At 44.8% G+C, this 17,270-nt stretch overlaps 1 protein-coding gene and 1 long non-coding RNA gene across 4 annotated transcripts; one reads left to right on the top strand and one right to left on the bottom strand.

Moving 5' to 3' along the window:
- Positions 1-600: 600 nt before the first annotated feature.
- LOC105484853 (interleukin 19) lies at positions 601-15,300 on the bottom strand. Of its 2 annotated transcripts, XM_011746909.2 has the most exons (7): positions 15,206-15,300; positions 9,599-10,281; positions 7,187-7,332; positions 6,970-7,035; positions 3,626-3,778; positions 2,500-2,574; positions 601-1,056 (listed from the first exon to the last, which is right to left on the bottom strand). In XM_011746909.2, the coding sequence occupies exons 3-7, from the start codon at positions 7,328-7,330 to the stop codon at positions 961-963; spliced, it is 534 nt and encodes a 177-aa protein (XP_011745211.2). In that variant the 5' UTR covers positions 7,331-7,332; positions 9,599-10,281; positions 15,206-15,300; the 3' UTR covers positions 601-960. The 2 variants fall into 2 exon arrangements, with proteins under 2 accessions (XP_011745211.2, XP_011745209.1); XM_011746907.2 differs by lacking the exons at positions 601-1,056; positions 2,500-2,574; positions 15,206-15,300 and having other exon boundaries at positions 2,990-3,778; positions 9,599-9,630.
- On the top strand, positions 938-4,800 carry LOC105484852 (uncharacterized). Of its 2 annotated transcripts, XR_011613384.1 has the most exons (4): positions 938-1,074; positions 2,257-2,335; positions 2,493-2,863; positions 4,107-4,800. It is a non-coding gene; the product is annotated as an uncharacterized lncRNA (long non-coding RNA). The 2 variants fall into 2 exon arrangements; XR_989246.3 differs by lacking the exon at positions 2,257-2,335 and having other exon boundaries at positions 992-1,074.
- Positions 15,301-17,270: the final 1,970 nt, after the last annotated feature.

Below are 17,270 nucleotides of genomic sequence, written 5' to 3'. Positions count from 1 at the left end.
GTGAGACCCTGTCTCCATAAATAAATAATCATATGGAGCAGGTAGTACAGAAGGGTCAGTATCCACACCACCAAAAACTAACGACCAAAGAAATGTACTGACCTGCCCTGGGAAATTCATGGCAGGAGACGCCTTAGAACCAGAAGGTGGCCCCTGAATCGGCAGTCTTTATACTGCACTGTGCTGTCTCCCACCCTGCTGAGGTCATGAGAGACCTTTTCCTCACTCGATGCTCACAGCAACGCTACAGGACTGGTGTTAATATTTTCACTTTACAATAGAGGACACTGAGTCTTAGAAACATTAAGTGCTTTGTTCGAAGTCACATAGGATTGGAACCAGATCTGTTGGACTTCAGAGGTCTTGTTCTTTCCATTAAAGCATGTGATATGAAATCTGAAAGACAGGCATTTGTGCTCTGAATCATCTATGCGGTGTCCATCTGGATGTTGGTGCCCTTTTTGGCCCCTCTACCCAGTGGCCTCTCCACTTACTTGTGGCTGCGCTTGTTCAGCTTTGTCACCATGGCAACCATTCCTCTGTCAGAAACGCCCTGTCTTCAGTCTTGACTGACTCTCCCTGAATGAAAAGATCCTTCCATTCATACGTAAAATACAGAATTTATTCAGAAAAACCAGTCAGTACAATGTGTACTACAGGATATCACACTCGGCTCACATCACAGACATGGACTATATGACTTCACAATAAATTAGAGGGGAGGCAGCCGTTTACTCCCAGGAGGTCCTGCAGGCCCTTTCAGCAGATAGAGTTCAGTATCGATACGACAGTAGACTTTTTGACTATTTTCAAGTGGAATCAGACAGCCTGAGGCCAGCCAGTGGGACTGTCAGCTGCAAGGGGCCTTCCCCATCTCCTTCCCCTTCAAGGTGGGCCGTCTCCCACAGTAAACCGCACAGGGGATGTTCGTCACTGGATCGCTATACAGGTTCCTTGTCATCAGGCCGAGGACGTTACTTCATGATTCTTAGCAATCCAGGCGAGAAAGATGTCGAGCTCTCCTAGGGATTTCACGGCAGCAGAGCGGACCTCCAGCTGAAATCAGAGATCATTGTAAGAACCCACCTTTTTAGACCGTGTAATGGTTTTCAAGTCACTTTCTTCACATGCTGGTCCCCACAAGGTTTTGTTTTTTGTCGCGAAATATATTTGCATAACATACAGACTCTATTATTTTCCTCGCAGGCAACCAATTTTTTTCACCACAAACAAGCAAGTAAATCATGTCAGCTCCTTATAAACAAAACTTTCAAATTCTTCATTCTTTTCCCTCAGGTTTTTTTTTTTTTCCTCTGTTTTTCACAGGAAAAAAAATCTGCCTTACTGGCCAGTTCTGCTGATTTTCTTCTCCACATCAGCTTGCTTTAGTGCTTCTGTTATCCCAGAACATCTTCGTCCCTGTGGTGCTGGACAGCGGGTAGAGAGAGCATGTTGTCCCCATTTGACATATTAGAGCACTAAAGCCCCTAAGAGCAAGTGTCCTACCCAATGTCACACAGCCAGTTAGTAACAGAGTTGGAACTGAAACCCAAGTCTCCTGCCTTATTCCACCTCCTTCCCCAGCAGACTGAGTTCATGCTTTTAGCATGTCCTGCAGAGCCAGCCAGCGTGGGATTGAATCCTCCCTCTGCCATGCAATTGCAGTGTGAACTTAGTTTAGTTACTGCACCTGCTCGAGCCTCAGTTTCTTAATGTATCCAATGCAAATAATGCCTCATAGCATTGTTCCGAAGGACAAATGTGTAATACTTGTTGTGTGCCTAGAACAATACCTGGCTTATAGTAAGAACCATGTAATCCTTAGCTATTTCTATAACATTATCTTACAGAGGCTCTCCACAAAGAAGCAGAGCCCATAATAGGCTCCCCAACTCCTTGCTATTCAAAGCATTGGCAACATTTGACAGTATGATCTAAATGCAGAAACTCAGGCTCACCCCAGCCCTGCTGAGCCAGAATCTGCATTTTAACAAGATCTTCTGCTGATGCTCATGAAAAGCACTGCTTCTCCCTCTACATCCACATGAGATGTGCATTTTACACCAACATTAACATGAAAAGTGCCATGTCTTCATCACTACACACAATATGGGGGGGGGGCGGCGCAGGTAGTGATCGCAGTGACAACATGCAGGTAACACGTTTTATGCATAATAGCTCACATTTCATGGGGGATCTTTGCTCCCTCTGTGTCATCCCATCTTAAGCAGTGGGCGCTTTCCCCAAATCATACAGGTCAGGCTTGATATACGAGGGTATGAGAAAATGCTGGAGGAATGATGGAGATGGGGAGCCCAGGAGGTTAGCAAATGAGGTAAGATCAAAACTCTCTTTACAGACACAGAGAATTGAGGCCTGCCCACAATGACTGCTTATAGAGTGAATGTATGAATTTAAGTGGAGAGGAGGCTGAAGGACTGGCACCCTCCTGATCTACCTCTCATCTTTCATCTTCCCCATCCTCTTCCCAGATCTTACCTGATCATAGTTGTCGTGGATGACTCTGGTGACATTGGTAGCTTCCTGCCTGCAGTGACACTGCCTCTGTTCCTGCTGTGATAAAGTGGAGGAAGCTCCTATCAGAGGACATTTTCCACTCGGGCCCTCTCTTATTCCTACCTGCCCGCATGAGAAGTGACATTTCTCCTCCCTCCCACAGTGAGAGGCAGATGAGTAAACTCAGGTGGGAACAGCCATGGAAGAAGAGAGCTTGTTTGTAGAATCACCTGCATCTGCCCACGCCTTTTGTTTTTTCTGCATTTAGAGCCCATCGGACTGTCAGCACTAGCAAAGCAGGCACCATATCTGTCTTATCACCACTCTGAGTGCTGCCTCCCACAGGGTAGGCACTCAATGAACGTTTGTTAAATATTAATTAATATTTAATATTAATATTAATAATATTTAAAATTAATATTAATTAATTAATAATTAATAATTAATATTTAACCAATTATTAATTAAATAACTGGTTAGATGAATTCGTTTGAGTCTATTATCATATTAATGCAAGTAGGGCAGGGACCGTCAACCCTTCTAACAATTTCAGAATCTGAGGCACAGAGAGGTGAAGTCACTTGACACAAAGTCTCACAGGAAATCATTAGCAGGAATGGGGCTAGAGCCCAGATTCTCTCCTGGTCTAAGTTTTTGTTGCTTTGTGTTGGTTTTGTTTCTGATGTTGGATTTGAATAGATTGCAATGAATTTCTAGGTGACCTTTAGGGATAGGCCATACCAAGGACCTACCCAGAAGTTTATTGATGTAAAGACACCAAAGGGCCAGAAATAAAGAAACCAGGGGTATGCTTATAGTAGAACTGGTGTCCCTGCCATGCCTCTTACTAAGGAATATGTTGACGTAAGTCGGTCACCCCAGGAGGGTTATCTAGGAGGAGACCGTCTAAGGAGTTGTCAGCAGGCAGGGAGCCCTGGGGAAGCAATGGCCACTGGGAGAGGTTCTCAACAGTTCTCCATGCGGACGTGGGCAGAGAATTTCCTTTGACTCCAAGCACCATATCAGGAGGCCGATGGGGGCCAGCACATCCTGGCCTCTCCCGGGGCAGAAGGGGAGCAGATGCTGGAATCCTGACCCAGTGACTCACACATTGCCGCAGAGTTTTCTGCATGTAGAGGAAAGAGTTGGCAATGCTGCTGATTTTTCTCAAGATTTTGGGGTTTGGCTCCTGATGATCCTTGAACACCCTGTCCACATAGAACGCCAGGAGGTTCTTGGTCACGCAGCACACATCTAAGGGCTACAAACACAAATTAGAGAAACACTGGAGGCCTATTCTCTCATTATGTTAGAGACCAGGGCAGTCCATTTGAGTGGGGTCAGCAGCACATGAGAAAACTAAAAGTCATTTTGGAAAACTTCGTAATGGTCTCAGAGTGTTCATCCTCTCTTATTCCCAGCAAAACTACTTATGACAAAAATGGTGAGAAGAGATTCCAGTTCTCCCCGTTCTTTTGTATGACCGAGAAATACATTTACCAAGGATGGGGCCCAGAATCCATCATAGACTAATTCTCTCTACAGTATCCCTAGCGTGTCATCACTAACTTCCACTTAAATCTTTCCAGGAACCAGTTGCCTCCTTTTTAAAAGCACTGATGGCTGAGCAGCTTTTTGGAAAAGGACTTCCTTACATTACAGGGGCTGAAGTCGGCCTCTCTGTTACATCTTATGTCTGGCAACACACAAGGGCTATTGCATGCCAGTCATCCTGCTAGGTATGCATTCCTCCAACTGTAATCACACTGCATTCACTCTGGCCACCTTACTCTGGGCCACGCTGCTTAGCTCTCCTCTAGTCTGTCCTTTTACAACCAGAAGGAGCACTGGAATGAGGCTGAGATTCGCAAGAAGGGAGACCGACAGCTGCAGAAATGGGCATATTTGGGTAGGTCTGCAGCCTGCAGAGTGCAGATGTCCCAAAAAGATAGTCTCTAAATTCCCAGGCACAGCCCAGAGAAGTTGGCTAGACAGTTTCCTTCTAGAAGTTTGCCTGCCATCTGCCCTGAGAGCCAGTTACTCTGCAGAAGATAAACTGTTCAGTCTAAGGAGGGAGTGTTTAACGGTGGGACAGCACATCTGTCTTCATTCAAGAAGCAAAGCCTCCTTGGCCCCAGTGGCAGCTTTTCCTAGATGGCAACACAAAAACCCTTCTCCTCCTTCACTTTTGCTGATTCCCTTAACCAGAAGGGCAAAATGTTACACTCCTCTGCCCTATCAAAGACTGTGGTACTGGAAAAAGGAACACTGCAGAAAAAAGGAAGGTGGGGCTGAGAAAGGAAGGGAGGGAGAGAGGAAGGGAGGGAGAGAGGAAGGGAAGGGAAGGGAAGGGAAGGGAAGGGAAGGGAAGGGAAGGGAAGGGAAGGGAAGGGAAGGGAAGGGAAGGGAAGGGAAGGGAAGGGAAGGGAAGGGAAGGGAAGGGAAGGGAAGGGAAGGGAAGGGAAGGGAAGGGAAGGGAAGGGAAGGGAAGGGAAGGGAAGGGAAGGGAAGGGAAGGGAAGGGAAGGGAAGGGAAGGGAAGGGAAGGGAAGGGAAGGGAAGGGAAGGGAAGGGAAGGGAAGGGAAGGGAAGGGAAGGGAAGGGAAGGGAAGGGAAGGGAAGGGAAGGGAAGGGAAGGGAAGGGAAGGGAAGGGAAGGGAAGGGAAGGGAAGGGAAGGGAAGGGAAGGGAAGGGAAGGGAAGGGAAGGGAAGGGAAGGGAAGGGAAGGGAAGGATAAAGACCTGAATCCTTATTAACTCCTTTTCTTATTCCACATGAGCTACTTCCCAACCTTGAGAGGAGAAAGAATCTGAAGATGGGGGCATACACTTGGGAGTCTATTCCTAGCTCTGCCACTAACTCGTCATGCTCCCTCCCAAGGTCTCACTGTCCTCATTTGAAAATGATGGTTTTGGAATAGATGATCTTTTGGGTTCCTTCCAGTTGTCATATTTTATGTGTCTATAATACAGTTGGCTAGAATTTTATTTAGTAAGTGGCTACATCTCTTCACCACAAATAAATCACTGCTTAGAAGAATTATGAAGGGGTGTGTGTGTCTCTCTCTCACGTATGCAGAGAAACCTGAGAAAAAAGTAACTCAATACAGATATACCTCACACTCTGTCATATAAAATCCCCCCTAAAACTGGTCTGTCTAGAATACTTCCCAGGACTAGAGAAGCTCACTTTTAAAGGCATCTCTCATGGGCCTTTTTGTAAAATGAATGATCACCTGATAAGCCAGCTATTTTGTAACATACTCTCGTCACCTCCTGTCTAGATGGTTGGACCGATCTTCTCACTGGCTTTCCTGCCTCACGTTGTCCATTGTAAGAACAGCACCAGATTGTCTTCCTAAAACAATTTATGATCATATAACTTTGGGCTCAAAAATTTCAGTGACTCTTTATTGCTGCTATTATTTTCTTTTATTCTTTTATACCTCCATGGAGCCTTCCAAAATTACCCCTAAGCCACAGAAATCCTAATCCCCTCTGAGCACTGGGTGCCCCCAATCACTCTCTAGGAAGTGGCACTTCTTTGGGTGCTTCAAGGGGTTCCAAGTCCTTGGGACACTAGTGTGCCCTAACACACAATCTTTTATTCTTTATGGGCATCTCAATCTGGCGCCCAGGCTGGAGTGCAGTGACACAATCATGGCTCACTGCAGCTTTCACCTCCCAGGCTCAAGCAATTCTCCCATCTCAGCCCCCCAAGTAGCTGGGACTACAGTTGCATGCCACTATGACCTGCTAATTGTTCTGTTTTGTTTTGTTTTGTTTTGTTTTGGAGACGAGGTCTTTCTATATTGCCCAGGCTGGTTTCAAGCTCCTGACCTCAAGCAATCCTACCCGCCTCAGCCTCCCAAAATGCTGAAATTGTAGGCATAAACCACTGCACCCAGCCTATTGCCTGTATTATAAGCCTGAGGCTCAGCCTGGCTCCAGGGACCTTTATAAAATGACTCCAAGGTATTTTTTTGCCTCATCTCCCACCACTCACTTACATGTCCTTCGGGTCACAAACCTGGTCACCTCTCTGTCCAACCTTCACTGATCTTACAGCCATTATCTTAACTTGCCCAAATACCTTCCTCCTTCTTATCCACTGATCTATAACCTCCTCAGGTTTTAAGTCACTGTTTTCTTAGCTACCTCCATGGGACCTTCCAAAATTAGCCCTAAGCCAGAGAAATCCTGTCCCCTCTGAGCACTGGGCACCCCCAATCACTGTCTAGGAAGTGGCACTTCTTTCATTCCTCCCAGGGGTTGCATGTCCCTGGGACACCAGCGTGCCCTAACACATCATCTGACAAAGAAGAAGCCTGATGCATTTAGAGTACATTGGAGATTAGGAAATAGAAGGTGACAATGTAGGGATTTCCTTCTCAGCCCAGAGCCATTTAGACATGAAGATAAAAATATTAGAAAAAGCAGACATAGGCCAATACCTTAATGATCTGCAGAGTCTCCAATGTGGACAGGATAGTGACATTTGGGAAGGTGTCCTTAGCTTGCTATGGAGGGAAACATAAGAACAGACATAAGCAATCAGTATCCTATGTTCTTCTGAGATGCAAAAGGCAATGAGAAAGAACTCATTTTCAAGCTAAGATGTAAGGGGAGGTATACCCCATCACCCACACCTTTACACCAACCCATACTCACGATGGCTCTTTTGATTTCTTGGAAACTGTCTTCTATATGGTCCATGTCTGTGGAAATCAGACATCTCCTGAGACCATGGTTGTCTACTGAGCACAACATCAGTATTGTACCCAGGAGCCAAAGGGAAACACACTGTAACTTCATGCCTGCACAAAGGAGAGGAAGTCAGCTGTCCAGCCAAGAGTGGAGGACAATGAAAGAGAAGACCCCTGATTGACGCCCCCTTCCAGCCCCAAAGGCAGGCCAGGTGGAATACAAGAAAACAAGACTAAATACTTCAGCCTTGAGGAGTTTCAGGGGTATGTGTCTCCTCTGGTTTTCTTGAGTCAACTGGATATGAGTTCTTCCCCACCCTTACACCATGCCCCCACCTCCACCCCAGAAAGTATGATACACCACTCTCTTAAGTCCCAGGAAGCATACTTGTGTGCATATCACTCTCCTATGACTCAACACAGCCTACTTTGTCAACAGGGGTGAAAAGCATTGTTTTTAATAAATTAAGTAGGAAAAGCAGGGTTGGTAAAATGCCCTAGGAATTGGGCAACAGATGTGAAAAACCATAAAAACACACTTGGTTTTTGATGTTTACCCCCAAAATAAGTAACACCCTTCTATTATAAACCTCAAGAGTGTATCTGCTTAAAATCATTTGTTTGAAGCCAGCTATGGAGATTTCATCTTCTGGAGAGGATGGGAAAGGGAGACACAAGGCATCTTCAAGAACTAATTAGCCACAACGAGGAGCTAGGGGAAGATGCCAATGGTAGAGGGCAGCTTGGCAACTTCCCGTCCGTCACCCACTGAGCCAAAGGGTATAAGCAGCATGTTTGCAGCTAGCTGCTTCATAGCCAGGGCCAGGCGCTGAGAGGTTTGCCGCCTCTTCTCATTCTCTTACCCTTCTTGCCTCTGTCTTTCTTGCTGCCTCTTCATTTAACCACTTTCTATTGTGCCATATAATGCACACAGAGAAAAGTGCATAAAATATAATGATACAGCTTATGGGGTTATCTCTGCTTTCACCCACATTTCCCAAGCTTATAAATAGAGCTTAGCCTTAACGCACGTCTTATGACAACACATGTGACGAGAGCAGCCCTCTGCTATGCACTTTGCATGATGCCCACTGAGATCTCCGATTTATAGCTGTGTGTGCCAAGGTAAGTGTATCATGTGTGGCCATGGAGGAGAGGAGGGCATCAGACCCAGGGAGCCAGCTGCGGGGACTGCAGAGCTATAGTTAGAGCTGCTGTAACTCATACATGTGAGTGTGAACCCCAGCTGCCCCCACTCCCTATGCCTTCCTCAGGATTCCCAGCTCCTTCTCTGGAAAGTCAGGAAACAGGAAATCCTGTTTAGAAACCATTTTTGCCTTGTCTCTCCGTAACTGGGCATCATTCCCAGGAAATAGACAGGTGTATGCTGAGACCTTACCACGTGGCAGGCATTAGGCCAAAGAGCTCCCTTCCTCTTTTATCAACCTTTCTTTCTGGCTAAACAAAGATGGGCCCCATTGCCAGGGAAGTTTGTAGAGAGTTCCCCAGAGCTCTGTCCCCTCGGAAGGCTACTGGGGTGCTTCTAGAAAGCCAAGAAAGAGAGTGCGGTTTTTCTTCTGACAAGACAACTCTCAGAAGCAGTGGGATACTGCCTGCTCATCCCATGCTAGGAGACTTGCGCATCTTGTGGAGGAGAAAGATGCCTCCCTTAGCTTGGTGAGGCAATGCCAGACATCTTGGCTATTTCAGATAGTAGTAGTAGGTAACATTTATCCTGCGTGCCATGTGCATTGGGCACTGTCCCAAGAATTTTACGTAATTTTCTCATTTAATGCTCACAACCACCCTGTGAGGTAGGCTCTTTTTCTGTTCCCATTTTACCAAGAAAATGAAGTAACTTGCCCAGGCCAGGGTTTGAGGGAAGGCGGGCCAGTCCCTGAGCTGGCTCTCTTTACTGCTACTCCACCCCACTAACAACACTGTTTCCCTCTGGCATCACAGCCTGGAATCCCAGTAGCTCCCCTGACACCAGACAGACAGGAACCCATTTATGAACCGGTGGTGCTCCTTACATTTAAAAAGACATTTAACGTTGCGAAGGATTAAACAATGATAACACATTACAAAGTGCCCAACACAGTTCTTGGAACAAAAAAGCAATAGTAAAGACATTAGATTCCTTACCTTTCCTTCCTTCCCTCCTTCTTTCCCACCCTCTATCTCTTCTCATTGAAACTAAGATACTAGAAAATTCACCTCTTCTATAGAGTATCTCTTCCCGTTCTATCAAATGCCCAGCATCTGGAACATCATAGCCACACACAATGGTAACAGGTCACCTCCCTGCGGCCATGAAGGAGGAGAGCTAGCATGGCGGTGCATATGAGCTCCTGACGATGGACAGCATGAGCCTCACCTCTCACTTGGTGCTTGCGGGCTGCTCCTTGTGTCTCCTCTCAGTGCTCTCTGCCATTTGGAAAGGGCTGGTCATTTTTATTCAGGTGGATAAGAGGAAATGCTGTCAAGGTTTGCTGGGTGGATCCACCTTGGGGAGATTGTTTTTTCCCTTGTTTTCTTAGTATCGTATTTCCTTAATTGTTTTCTTTCTTCTTTAAGATATAGCTGATTAATCATTATTATGAAATGCCTTTCTTCTGGGTCTTGACATGCAGCTTCTAGGAAAAATAAACTCCCCATTTCCATGCAAATAAGAATTTTTTGCAATTCTGTGTCCATCAGAAAAATCCAAGTTAGGTCACTTTCCTGAGAGCTGTGGCACGTTACCAACTGTACCCTGCAGGCCAACTCATGAAAGCACTCTCAGTCAGCCACACCCTGCAGCAGCGAACCTGTGAGGCTCGGCAGGTGCCTCTGGCTCCAGCATGATCCAGCTCTCCAATGCCTCTGGCAGCTATGAGTGTCTGCCATGTGCCAGGTGCTAGCTAACTGCTTTACCTGCATTATTTTGTTGAACTTCAGGAGGAACAGTTTTTCCCCTCATAAAGCAAGGATTTCTTTGCACATCATCTCTTTCACCTTCGTCTTGTCCCCTGGAGAGTTCTCTCATTCTTGATTAATGCAGAGAGAGAGAAAATGAGACTGGAAAGAAGAGAGGTTTAAGAGAAGCCAGTGGCAGAGCCAGGACCTGAAATCCTTATTCTTGGGCTAGAAGACTCTCTATCTAAATTACCTTTTTACATAAACTCTTTACCATGAAGTTCTCTAGGGATCAGGGTTTGGGGCAATGAAAAGACAGGGTGTAAACAGTTTATTCCCATTAAATAAAATTTCCAGGAGGTGATTGGTTTGGACTGAGTTACTGCACAAGGCCAATAGGCCAAACCGAAATGGAATCACTCATGCTGAATGAAGTTCCACACCACCAAGCTGAAAGTAAATTGTTTATCTAACCTTCTGAGAAATCAGAAGAGAGAAAGATAATAGCCAAATCCTCAAGCGAGCCAGTTTTAACCAGCATATAAGGAAGTCTCCTCTGCTCTAACCTTTACAAGGAAAGTAGCTTTAAATGACCAATCTGCTTTTTGTTCTCTGTTTCTGCTTCCTGCAGCCCTTGTCTGCCTATAAAACCACTCTCCTCTGTCAGCTCATGGGGCCACTACTCATTCTATTTCTATAAAATGGGATGTTGCCTGATTCTAGGATTGCAAATAAAAGCCAATTAAGATCTTTAAACTAAATGTGTTGTAATTTTGTCTTTTGACATCCCCAAACACAGACTCTCAGAATAAATGGAGCTTGTTTTTAACCAAATGAAGTGACCTTGGGATGAAATGTGATTGTGAGACCCCATTGGGGTGGTACAAACCCTGCCCCTGCAGCCAGATTCAGGAGACAGAGAGGGCAACAGGGCACCGGCAAAGAAGGAAAAGGGACAGGAAGGATTGGGGTCTTTTATGGGACAGGTGCAAGGGAAAGAAGCCCCAGGGACTTGATGTCTTGTGGTCCAGCATCTTGGACATAATAAAATGATAAGTGTTGAGGGAAGTGGTAGACTGTAGCGGTTCACAATGTAGTTCTGAATTTAAACCCTGGCTCTCTCTCTTCTCTTCTCCCTTGTCTCCCTTCTCTTCTTGGTAGCATGCCACAGCTCTCAAGAAAGTGACTTAACGTGGATTTTTCTGTATGAACAAAGAATTGCAAAAAAATTCTCATTTGCATGGAGATGGGGAGTTTATCATTTTTCCTAGAAGCTACATGTCAAGACCCAGAAGAAAGAGGCATTTCATAATAATGATTAATCAGCTATATCTTAAAGAAGAAAGAAAATGATTAAGGAAATAAGATGAGGGTATGGCCAGGTAGGTACCCTCTCTGCCTGGCTCAGAGAGGGCACCATGCCTGTTGCCTTCTGTGGGAATGAGGCTTCATGGAGTTGAGCAATATGTGGCCCTATTGCAGAGTCTGGATAAAATGCATTAGGTCTATAGACACTGGACAAGCTACTTAAAGCCTTTCTGAAGCTCCATAAAATAGGTAAAATAAACTGTGAGGATTTCAATGAGCTAATGGACCTGTATCATAGTAAGTACTCCTTAATAAATGTTATGTTGTTCTAAGCTGTGTGCCAGGCACCTGGAAAACGAGAAGACATCTTTGCTAGGAGCTAATGGACATCTTTCTGCTCCTTTGGAGAGGGGCAAAGAGCCACTCTTGACATCGGGAATCTCCCCTATCCCCACCCTTGTTTCCCCCAGAGGGGTCAGATGGAGGGAGGTCGGTGCTGTTTTCCCAGCAGGGCCTGAGCTGCCTGGCTCAGAGTCCCTCTGCACATGTGAAAAGAGCAGTTCAGAGCCCAGCCACACATGTGAGAGGATTTGCAACACTGTCCTTGCTGAGTCTCACCCCACATTCACCCCTTGTGCTCAGACTATATGTTCTGACCCAGCTTTCATTTCAGGGCAAATATGTCATACCAGGAAGCTTGCAGGGGAAGGGAATAAGTGATGTGTTTATAACTCCGCTTCCAGCATGCAGTGTACCATAATCGCCGGTACTGGAAGCTGGGTTGACTGGCTCTACTTTCTATGGCTGTCAGACTGAAGGCAGGCCACTTAATCTCAGTGCCTGTTTACTCATCTGTCAAATGGTACACATCATGTCTACTGCACATTCACCATGTAGGCACAGCATGAAGGTAAAGTGATTACACGTAAGTCCTCAGCACAGTGCCTGGCACATAATAAGCACTTTGAAAATGATGACATTTATTATCAATTTTACAATTCCCTTTAGAGTTCCTAAATCAGGAAGAAGGAACGATCAGAAATAAGTTCTCTTCATATTAAACCTTGCTACCTGACCCCTAATATCAAAAATAAAATATAGATTGAGACAGAATGGCATCTTTCCCAGGATTGCAATTAAATTATGAATCTGGTCTCCAGACATATGGTTGCATCTCGCCTTAGAATTGGGACTTCTGGTACCAATGGACCCACCATTGAGATATCAGAGCTCAATTTTCCACTTGTTAATTAGGAAAGCAGAAAGAATGTGAAGCAAGATTGGCGAGCCAGAATGGAGAATGCTCTGAGTTTGATATGTTCTGGACACAACTCTCTCATATCTTCCAATTCCTTATCCCCACCTAACATGCACTCCAACCTCATGAATTTTTCATAGTGATGCCAAGGCAATTTCCTTCCCTTAAAAGAGTTGATTCTGGCCATTCCTAAGTACTTAGTCCTGGAGCGCATACAAAAATTGCATAATTCCAGAGGGTACCATGCCTATTGCCTATTGAGGGTACCATGCCTATTGCCTATTGAGGCTCCATGGAATTGAGCAATGTGTGGCCCTATTGCAGGATTTGGATGAAATGCATTAGATCTATATGAGTAATTTTGGTTAGATTTGAGAAAGAACCTGTCATTATGAGGACTATAAAACACTAAGAAGTATGACTGAGAACGAATTTGTAAAAGAAAGAAATATAGGCTGGGCACGGTGACTCACGCCTGTAATCCCAGCACTTTGGGAGGCTGAGGCGGGCAGATCACGAGGTCAGGAGATCAAGACCATCCTAGCCAACATGGTAAAACCCCGTCTCTACTAAAAATACAAAAAATTAGCTGGGCGTGGTGGCAGGAGCCTGTAATCCCAGCAACTCGGGAGGCTGAGGTGGGAGAATGGTGTGAACCCAGGAAGCAGAGCTTGCAGTGAGCCAAGACCACACCACTGCACTCCAGCCTGGGTGACAGAGCAAGACTCCGTCTCAAAAATATATATATACACACACTATATATGTATATATAATATATGCATATATTATATATATTACTGATAATGATGGATGGGTATTTTATTTGGGAAACTAATAGGGATTTTAAAACAGAATATATAAATGTTTAGATGTCTTGGTAAATATATCTAGATCATAATGATGTGTGTGAACTTGAGTGTAGCTTTGAAAATAAAACCAAAAAAAAAGATGAGAAAAAGAACTGGGAAATTTAAACCTAAAAAAGTTTCTCCTTTGTTTTGTTTTTGTTTTTTTATCTTTTGTCTCTCTTTCATTCTTCATTTTCAGTGGGGTTGGCTCTCCTTTGTTGTGATATTTGGAAATGAAAGTCAGAAAATATAACAGAGAGAACTCAGTTCAATGTTCGCATTACAGGGATGAAGAAATAGAGAAGTGAACCAGTCCTCCATGGCACAGCAAGGAAGTGGCACGACTGCTCTCAAACTTCCCTCTCCTCACCTCTGGCTCAGCACCCTTTCTAACCCCATGCTGCCCTTTCACTCTGGGATTAGGTGGAGTGGAAAGGAACCTAGACTTGTGAGGGACCTCAAGCCCATTCAGCAGGGGAGGTGACGTAACTCTCCCAAGCCACGCTGTTCTGACTTGTCATTACCCAGGAAGCTGATGACCTAAGGAAATCCAAACTGGCCACACCTGTGCTCCTGGGGAGGGAAGCACAAATCCACATTGGGCACCTATGCCACTTCAGCCTGGACTTCCTTCTCCTTCTCCTTTTTTGCCCACAGGGCTCTCAGTCAAAACCTGTTCAAAGCCTCAGGCCCCGGGTGACATATCTTATGTCAATGGCTCTGTAGCTCAAATGTTGTGAAAGAGCCCCAGTGGAGATGGGATGGAGGGATAGGTAATGGAAAGAGCCCAACTGATGCCTCCCCATTCCTCTCCTGAACAATCCACTCTTCCCTAGGCAGGTGGAATTTCTAAAATGCAAACCCAGTCTTGGAACTCTCCAGTCTAAAACTCCCAGCATAACGCCCTGGGGCCTCCCAGTAGCAGAAAATCTGCTCCCCACAACATCCAGACCCATCGCAGCCTGGACCTTGCCTACATTTTCCACCTCATCTCTCTTGCAGGTCTCCTACACCTCACAGGCTCATCTCACCTAGAAAGCCCTCCCTGGCTCTTCTACCTTGCAAACACCAACATAACGTCAAGATCTAGCTCCAGTGTGACTTCCTTTGTTAAACTTCTCCCCTCTTCCTTTCCTCTCCCCATCCCTCCTCCTCCCCACTTCAACTCTGGTTGAGTTGACCACTACTTTCGTGTTTTTTTTTTTGTTTTTTTTGTTTTTTTGAGACGGAGTCTCGCTCTGTCGCCCAGGCTGGAGTGCAGTGGCGCGATCTCGGCTCACTGCAAGCTCCGCCTCCCGGGTTCACGCCATTCTCCTGCCTCAGCCTCCCGAGTAGCTGGGACTACAGGCGCCCACAACCGCGCCCGGCTAATTTTTTGTATTTTTAGTAGAGACGGGGTTTCACCGTGGTCTCGATCTCCTGACCTTGTGATCCGCCCGCCTCGGCCTCCCAAAGTGTACTTTCGTTTTTTATATTCCCACTAGATACAAGATGCACATTTAACTTTGAATTTCAGACGAAAACATCTCAGTGTTTATCTACCTGAAATTCCAAGTTAACTGGGGGTCTTGTATTTGTATTTGCTAAATCTGGCAACTGCTACAGCTCAAACAATTGGGTGGGGAGGGTCCTTTTAAGAAATTGAATTCAGGCTGGGCATAGTGGCTCACACCTGTAATCTCTGCACTTTGGGATGCCGAGGTGGGAGGATCCCTTGAGACCAAGAGTTTGAGACCAGTATGGGCAACAAAGCGAGACCACATGTCTTAAAAAAAAAAAAAAGCTGTGTGCGTTGGCACATGCCTGCCTGTAGTCCTCGTGCACACCTGTCGTCAGGAAGTCGGAGCAGGACAATTGCTTGAGGTCAGGAGTTGAAGACTGCAGTCTGCTATAATTGCACCATTGCACTCCAGCCTGAGCAACAGAGTGAGACCCCATCTGGGGGAAAAAAATTGAATTCAAAAATAGAAGTACAAAAGTAGAGACAAAAGTAAATGTTTATTTAGAAAGAGAAATTACAACAAATTACAAATTCATAAAAGTTAACAAATACCACAAACACCATAAAATCCAGAAAAAAAACATTTTTATTCATTAACTTCTGACAACTTTTTGTTTCCTTCTTCTATGTGAATACTTTTTTTATTGTTATTTTCTATAGAGAGAATAAAAAGATGTTCAGTCTGTCCTTTGCTATGGTTGTTTCCATCAGCTTACCCCAATGGAAGGTTAAGATTTAATTTTTTCATAACACTCCATATACAAACCTGTTATTTCTTTCCCCCATCCCACCAACATAAACGTATCACAACGGCACCTCTTTCTAGGCAACGTGTCACCCACATTGGCCCAGGAAGGTATCAGCTTTGGGAGAAGGCAGAGTCCTACTCTCCTGTAGCCTTGTGTCTCTGGGAGAACCAGAGAATGGTATTGAGTCCACATGTTTATGTACCTTTCACTCCAATTTCTAACATTTCTCATGGTCACATACTCAAGATGTTGCCAGAAAAGAGAATCCCAATCTAGACCCCAAGAGTAGGTTCTTAGATCTCACACAGGAAAGAATTGGAGCACAGAGAAAGAAGCAAATTTATTGGAAACTACTCCATTAGAGAGTAGGGCATGCCCAGAAAGCAGGAGGAACCCCTGTCCTTTAGGAACATCTCTGCTTATAAGAAACTGTAAGGAGCTATGATTAAACTTGGAATGTGCAGATGTGCTCACTAAAGGTACGGGTTGTTGGTGCTCTAGTGACCATTAATCCTTCAACCTAAGTCTGCTCATTAATGTTATCTCTGAGTAAAGTGGGCTGTACTCGGGACATCTGGACATTCTGCAGGCTTGGTGGGAGATGTCCTATATGGCCATCAGTCTTCTGTAATTATAAGTGGTGGTCAGCTTAGAATGTGGCTATTTTCAGACCATAAAGCATTAACCCTCTAGGTGCCTTGTGAGTGTCTAGCCTACTCACTTCAGGATGGAGTCACTCCAGTCATGTTTTATTAAACCAAAGGCCTGGTAAGCAGGAGTTCCTCTAACAAGATTCATAGACTGAAAGAGTAGATTCACACTAATAGCTAACAAGTACTGAGCACATTTGCTGCCCCAGGGTCTGTGTGAAGCATCTATATGCATGGTCTCTTTTCATATTCACACCTATTCCATGGGGTCAACACTATTTCTGTGTCCATCGTTTTGGATGAGGAATATGAGACTTGGAGCTACTAAGTACCTCACCCAAAGACACCCAGGTGGGGTGTGGTAGAGCTGGGTGCAGTCATAGGCAGCCCACTCCAGCGTTTCATTACATCAGACATGAAAGAGCATCTGACCCAGCCTTCTCATTTACAGATGAGGAAACAGCTGAGGCCCAGAGAGAAGCATTTTGAATTTGAAAATTGAATTCAAAAATAGAAGGACAAAATTAGAGACAAAAGTAAATATTTATTTAGAAAGAGAAATTACAACAAATTACAAATTTGTAAAAGCTAACAAATACCACAAACATCATAAAATCCAGAAAAAAAAAAATTTCTAATCATTAACTCCTGACAACTTTTTGTTTTCTTCTTCTATGTCAATACTTTTTTTTACTGTTATTTTCTATAGAGAGAATTTTAAAAAATCAGTCTGTCCTTTGCTACAGTTGTTTCATCAGCTTACCCCAATGGAAGCTTAAGATTTAATTCTTTCATAACACTCCGTACAAACCAGTTATTTCTTTCCCACATCCCACC

This window comes from Macaca nemestrina, chromosome 1, assembly GCF_043159975.1.
Source record: "Macaca nemestrina isolate mMacNem1 chromosome 1, mMacNem.hap1, whole genome shotgun sequence".
Classification (NCBI taxonomy): Eukaryota; Metazoa; Chordata; class Mammalia; order Primates; family Cercopithecidae; genus Macaca; species Macaca nemestrina.
This window is presented reverse-complemented; position numbering and strand designations above follow the sequence as displayed.